We start from the raw sequence: 7,111 nt of genomic DNA, 5'->3' as shown, positions 1-7,111 counted from the left end.
TCCCTTTGACGTGAAATCTCTGCATTCCCTTGAGTGGAGTGACGCGAAGATAGGCATGATCACCAACATTGAATGTCAGCTCGCGACGCTTAGAATCAGCATAACTCTTCTGGCGAGATTGAGCGGCTTTGAGGCGATCACGGATTAGTTGAACTTGCTCTTCAGCTTTGCGAAGATGGTCAGGTCCAAAAACTTGACTATCTCCAGTCTCAGACCAGTTAAGAGGGGTTCGACAACGGCGACCATAAAGGGCTTCAAAGGGGGCCATCTGCAGACTAGCTTGGTAGCTATTGTTGTAAGAAAATTCCGTGAAGGGTAGACAATCTTCCCATTTTGCTCCGTAGGCGAGGACACAAGCACGAAGCATATCTTCAAGAATCTGATTTACTCTTTCGGTTTGGCCACCGGTCTGCGGGTGATAAGCAGTGCTGAAAGATAACTTGGTTCCCAAGGTTTCATGCAGGCTCTTCCAGAATTTTGACGTGAACTGTGTACCACGATCGGAAACTATTCGCTTGGGAACCCCATGGAGACTCACTATCCGGGACATATATAGATCTGCCAGCTGGGTTCCGGGGTAAGTGGTCTTGACTGGAATGAAATGAGCGACCTTAGTGAGTCGATCAACAATGACCCAAATGGAGTCATGGCCACGTTGAGACTTAGGCAGTCCTGTAATGAAATCCATTCCAACTTCTTCCCATTTCCACTCAGGGACTTTGAGGGGTTGGAGTAGTCCAGCTGGTCGCTGATGTTCAGCCTTCACTTTCTGGCACACATCGCAGCGAGCAATGAAAAAGGCGATCTCGCGCTTCATACCGTGCCACCAGAATTGTTTCTTCAGGTCTTGGTACATTTTGGTTCCTCCGGGGTGGATTGAGTATGGGGTGTCGTGAGCTTCCTTCATGATGAGTTGCTTCAGGTCTTCAACATTAGGTACACACAGGCGTCCCTTGTACCACAAAACTCCTTTGGCGTCGACCTCAAAACCAGGAACTTCTTCCCTATTCATCCTACGCTTGATTCCTTCAATACTCTCATGACCCACTTGAGCTTCTTTGATTTGATCGAATAAAGTAGGCTTCAATTCAAGATTTGCCAGGAAACCATGGCTAACAAGTTCGAGGCCGAACTCTTCAAGTTCTTCATACAACTTGGGTTGAGCAATCTTTATCAGGGCGTTCAAGGAACAGGGCTCTCGACTAAGGGCATCAGCTACCACATTAGCTTTACCAGGATGATAATGAATGCCGAGGTCGTAATCCTTGATAAGCTCCATCCATCTGCTCTGCCTCATGTTCAGCTCCCGCTGGGTGAAGATGTACTTCAAACTCTTGTGGTCGGTGTAGATTTCGCAACGATTTCCCACTAGGTAGTGGCGCCAGGTCTTCAGGGCGTGAACTACAGCGGCAAGCTCTAAGTCGTGCGTGGGGTAATTCATCTCGTGCGGTCGAAGTTGTCTTGACAAATAAGCTATCACCTTTCCTTCTTGCATCAGCACACTTCCCAATCCAAGCTTTGATGCATCGCAGTACACATCAAAATCCTTGGTAATATCGGGCATGGTCAGAACGGGGGCTGTGACTAACCTCTTCTTGAGTTCCTGAAAACTGGCCTCACATTTGTCGGTCCACTCGAACTTCTTATCCTTCTTCAATAGCTGCGTTAACGGCCTCGCAATGCTGGAGAATCCCTCTACAAACTTGCGGTAATAACCCGCCAATCCTAAAAAGGCGCGAACTTCGGTCTGATTGGTAGGGGCTTTCTTCTCCATGATGGACTGAATTTTGGACGGGTCGACAGACACTCCTCCGGCAGATATGACATGACCTAAAAATCCTACCTCTTTCAGCCAAAATTCACACTTACTAAACTTGGCGTAAAGCTTATGGTCTCTGAGCGTCCCCAAAACAATCTGCAGATGTTCAGCATGCTCTTCTTCACTCTTGGAGTAGATCAGAATATCGTCGATGAAAACCACAACGAATTTGTTGAGGTACTTCATGAACACCTTGTTCATGAGGTTCATGAAATAGGCAGGGGCATTGGTCAGTCCAAAAGACATCACGGTATATTCAAAAAGTCCATACCGTGTGGTGAAGGCAGTCTTGGGAATGTCTGACTCTCGAACCTTGAGTTGATGATAACCAGTTCGGAGGTCTATTTTAGAGAAAACTCGGGCGCCATTCATCTGGTCGAACAGATCTTCAATCTTCGGGAGGGGGTATTTGTTTTTGATGGTGACATCATTCAGTTTCCGGTAGTCCACGCACAGGCGGATAGTACCGTCCCGCTTATCCACAAAGATAACGGGAGATCCCCAGGGGGATGCACTCGGGCGAATCAAACCTTTCCTCAACATATCATTCAACTGCTTCTTCAGCTCAACTAATTCTTGGGGGTTCATCCGGTAAGGTCGCTGAGCGATGGGGGCGGTTCCGGGGACTAGTTCGATGATAAACTCGATATCCCGATCAGGGGGCATACCGGGTAGCTCATCGGGAAAAACCTCAGGATACTCACAAGCTATGGGTACTTCATGCAGGGCTGGACTGGCGACACTCGTCTTGCATAAGACCTTCGATGAAGGTATGGTCGCCACATGCTCAACTATTTCTCCGTCCTCAGCAGCCAATGTTATGGCTCGGCGAACACAATCTATGTGACCCTTGTACTTCACCATCCAATTCATCCCAAGGATCACTTCTAAGCCTTGCTCTCCTAATACGATCAAATCCGCGTGGAAACGCTTCCCCTGAATATCTATAGGAACATCCTTGCAGGATAGATCCGTTTTGGTGGTGGATCCCGGAATTTGGACTAACATAGGACGTTGCATGATCGTAGGTCTCAAACCACTCTTCCTAGCAAACGGCTTGGTAACAAAAGAGTGGGATGCTCCGGAATCAAACAAGACAGAGGCGGGTATTGAGTTGACAGGGAACGTACCCAGGACAATATCCGGAGCTTCCTGGGCTTGTTCAGCATTGACGTGGTTGAGGTGTCCCCTAGTTGGTCCAGCTGGCTTCTTCTGATTTAGGTTCCTTCCAGTAGCAGTGCGAGCTTGTCCCTGATTAGGCCTGGGCGCATTGGGGCGCTGTCCAGAAGTGGCTCGGTTGGGGCACTCCTTGGAGAAGTGACCCGGCTGACCGCAGGTATAGCATCCAGTGGTGGCGGGGCGGACAGTGTTGCTCTGGCGATTGTAGTTGGGGTTGTAGTTGCTTCCTCCAGAACGCTGAGGGTTGTAGTTGCGATTGGGGTTGTTGGGGCGAGGTGCAGGGGGTGGTGCCCTCTGCTGCTGGGGCGCCGGCCTTGGAGGGGGAAAGCTGCGGGGTCGCTGAGTGCTGGAGCTGCCTTGCTGCATCATTGCCTTGCGTTTGCGGTTCTCAAATGCACTCTTGCGCTTGCTCTCCACCATGATAGAGGCATCAACCAGCGACTCAAGGTCTGGGTATGGAACGGCCACCAAGATGCACTGCATTTCATCATGCAGACCATTCAAGAAGCGATCTTTCTTCTTCTCTTCAGTGTCGGTGTCTTCTGGAGCATAACGGGACAGAGTGGTGAATTTGTCCATGTAGTCCACCACAGACATGCTCCCCTGCTTCAAATTCATGAACTTATCCTTCATGAGCTTGATCAGTCCTGAAGGGACGTGGGTCTTGCGGAACTTAGTCTTGAATTCTTCCCAGCCGATGACGTGTCCTTCAGCTTGAATAGCCTTGACATTTTCCCACCAAGCGCGGGCAGGTCCGGAGAGGTAATGAGTGGCAAACAGAACCTTCTCATCATTGCCGACTCCGGCAACCTCCAAGTTGTTCTCAATGGTGCGAAGCCAATCATCGGCGTCGAGGGGTTCAGTGCACTTGGAGAAGACAGGTGGGTTGGTGCTTTGAAAATCCTTCAGCTTGGAGCGGGGGTCTCCATTTCCATCCCCGCCATTATTGTTGTTGGCGTTACCAGTAGCAAGCTGAGTGAGGTGCTGAAGAGTAGAAAGATTAGCTTGACGCTCCGCACGGGCTGCCTCACGGTCTTCCATCATCATACGCAGGAGTTGAGCCATGGTAGGGTCGGGAGGTGGAGGTGGAGGGGGGTCTCGGTTTGCCCCGCTGTGGTCTCCTCTACGGGTTTCCACCATCCTGAAGAAGGGTGGATTCAGATTTACAAAAAGGAACAAGTAGATGGGCAGCCACTTAAAAGGGGAGGGATTGCAAATAAAAATGGAAATTCAAAAACGGGCGCAACAAATGCAAAGTAAGCAAACGATAGCATAGCATAGTAGGGGTGCCGATGGCACAATGTAGCATACATCATCACACATAAGTCTCATACAACACAGCCAAAAGAATGGTTTCATAGAACCATCATCACAAGTCTACTCGCATCGCAAAAGGGGGCCTATCTCATCGCCCTAAGGTAAGGTGGTGCGAGTCCCAGGTGGTGCTCTAGAAGTCGTCGAGGTCCACAACAGGAACCTCAGGTGCAGGTGGGGCGTCCTCCTCAACAAAGGCTGGCTCCTCGGGGTCCTCCTCGGACATCAGTGGCTCGGGCTCCTCATCTTCATCGTTGATGAAGGCCTCATCCTCAGTATCAGGCTCCATATCGAAGTCCTCGTCCTCGTAGTCGTCGTCGTCACTAAGGAGAGCCTCGTTCTCCTTGCGGAGATCCTCACCGTCGTCCTCAAGCTCCTCAATAGTGGCCTCCATCTGTGCAGTCAGGGCCTCCAGCGAAGTCACCTTCGCCTTCAGGCGAGTAACCCTCCGGCGTGCGGCAACCCTCAGCTTGCGCTCACTGGCAAGGTCAGCCTGTGTAGCAGCAAGCTGAGCGCGAAGTGTAGCAATCTCATCCTCCTGCAGATCGCACCTCTCACGGGCGCGGTCCTGCTGAGTCTGAGTGTGGTGAAGCAGGTACTCCATGTGGTGCAGCTGGTGTGCGGTGTCGGCGTGTGGGGCGCCGGCCACGGGCTGGCCCGCGAGGTCGCGCTGGCCAAGGTACTGGTAACCCGTGTCGGCGACAACCTCCGGGTGAAGAAAGGCGAGGCGTGCAAGTGCCTCCTGAGAGACTCGAATCATCCCGTCGAGCCACGTGCGCTCCATCACGTCGATGGTGAACTCCTCGATGGCGGGGAAATCCCGCTCCCCACGACGACGCAGGTGACCAGACAGGCCATCTCCGAGTCTGCGGACCTCTCAGTACGGACGCCCTTAATCTCGGGCACCATACGTCCGCAGCGAATAGCCAGGTCGGCTAAGGCCCGCTCGAAGAAGTAGAGGGGCGGCCTCACTCCAACCTGACGGACGTGCGTGTACTCGATCGGCATCTACACAAATTTTAAAGTAGATTAAGTTAGTGACCACAGTGTGCAAAATTTTAAGCATAATAAAACAGTAATGCAAGTAAAGTTTCTGAAAAATAGAAGGAGGTAAGGGACTTAAGCATTTTCAGCATTTAGTCAACCTTTTTGTTTAAGAAAATAATTTTTGTTCTATTTCTAACGCCCATGCTAACTAAGGTCTCCTACGATCGGGATGGCTCGATACCAGCTCTGTGGGGCCCCGGACCTACAGTCCAGAACTCTGTTATGCATCCAATTTCACGATCCCAAGATCATTCCATCGTGAATACATAACCGAACCGATACCAGATTACATCATCCATTACGATCGAATTTAAGTAATACGAAGTCTTACATCATAGGCCATCAAGGCCGTAGTTCACCAAACAGCAGCGGAAACAACTTGACTCCAAAAGCGGTGGAACCCAAGTCAGGCCTTTACCCTACAAAGGCTGATCGGGAGAGCGTCCTAGTTCGCGTCTTCGGCGTCGTACTCCTCTTCTTCGAAGTACTCTTCTTCAAAGTCTGGTCAAGTAGATAACCAGGACAACAATGCCAGTGAGTACTTTTGAATGTACTCGCAAACCACCTTAGAGAGAAATAAAGGATATGCAATATGGCAGTAGCAAGGGAAAGGCACTATCTAGGGCGACAAGGAGCGAGAGGTGGTTCCTCTCGAGAATAAGACATTTCCATAACTTTGTTGAAAACTTTTTGGTAAACCATTTCATTTGCAGACTAATAGGTAAGGGTGACCCAATTTAATTTCAGCCATCTCATATGGCCATTTCATTTCCAACTTTCCACCGTACCTCGCAGGTACTTTTTCACCAGCCCACTGGTATAAACTTCCCGGAATAATCACTTTCGAAAACAGTTTGGAGAAAACAACACTTTCCTCTAATGCCACGTACCGCCATTCCCATGTCCATAACCACTTTTTACACGGCTATTCGAATAGATTTACACTCTGCAGAGGTTGTACACTTTCCCCACAAGATCCGAATACTCCTCGTGTGGGCGTCATCCCCGCATAATAACATATGCCACGACAAGTACCCGATCGTAGTTTTTCGCCCTGCTCGCCTTAGCCTAAGACATGCCGCCTAGAGTTGTACCTCCCAACACCCCGAGTCCGAGGGTCGTTTACCCAGGAGTAGCAAATTCCCGACCAGCTCGACCCTCCGGAATGCCGCGACCAACTGCGGGGCATTATTCAATGGGAGCTCATAGGTTGTACCCCTGCCATCGATACGCAATGGAAAGGCGTTCCCAGTTCGTCGGGAAGGCCACGGTCGATAGGTGTCCATGCTCGGACTACCCCTTACATTTGCAGGACCCAAACTAAGGCGAGACAAACTACTACACTACGCCCCGTCCCACTAAAGGGTAATGTGGTTGTACTGGCTAGGTCCGGTTTCGTACTATGGTCACCAAAGTTTTTCAAAACAAACCATTTTTTCATCTCCATTTGTCTCCAGCAATATCTTTCATAAAACCTTTTTGTGTTTCACCAAAAACCACACTTGGGCAGGGCTACCCCATTCCAAGGTTTTCGAAAAACTTCTTCTCAGAAAAACCTTTTTCGCAACCATCTTTCCAGGGCTCCCAACCTATAGTCCAATTTCTTCTTCGAAAAATGGCGACAAGGATGACAAGGTGATAAGCACCAGGTCACTAATAGAGAGGTGTTCAGTAGGTATCAACGAGGGCTGCACCCTAATGGTGGATTAATAAATCTCCGGGTGGCACTAACCACCGACAAAATAAATATAG

At 50.0% G+C, this 7,111-nt stretch overlaps 1 protein-coding gene across 1 annotated transcript; it reads right to left on the bottom strand.

The window, feature by feature from the left end:
* Nucleotides 1-537: 537 nt before the first annotated feature.
* On the bottom strand, nucleotides 538-4,063 carry LOC139830216 (uncharacterized). Its single transcript, XM_071818225.1, has 4 exons — nucleotides 3,587-4,063; nucleotides 2,132-3,475; nucleotides 960-2,011; nucleotides 538-760 (listed from the first exon to the last, which is right to left on the bottom strand). Exons 1-4 carry the CDS (start codon nucleotides 4,061-4,063, stop codon nucleotides 538-540), a joined length of 3,096 nt encoding a protein of 1,031 aa, XP_071674326.1.
* Nucleotides 4,064-7,111: the final 3,048 nt, after the last annotated feature.

The sequence above is a fragment of the Lolium perenne genome, chromosome 4, assembly GCF_019359855.2.
Source record: "Lolium perenne isolate Kyuss_39 chromosome 4, Kyuss_2.0, whole genome shotgun sequence".
Taxonomy (NCBI): Eukaryota; Viridiplantae; Streptophyta; class Magnoliopsida; order Poales; family Poaceae; genus Lolium; species Lolium perenne.
This window is presented reverse-complemented; position numbering and strand designations above follow the sequence as displayed.

Coding starts and splice junctions, on each gene's coding strand:
- LOC139830216 (XM_071818225.1), bottom strand. CDS start 4,063: ATGGCTCAACTCCTGCGTATGATGATGGAAGACCGTGAGGCAGCCCGT. Junction 3,476..3,586: donor AGCAGGGGAGCATGTCTGTG/GTGGACTACATG, acceptor GATGAAATGCAG/TGCATCTTGGTGGCCGTTCC. Junction 2,012..2,131: donor CTGGTTATCATCAACTCAAG/GTTCGAGAGTCA, acceptor CTCATGAACAAG/GTGTTCATGAAGTACCTCAA.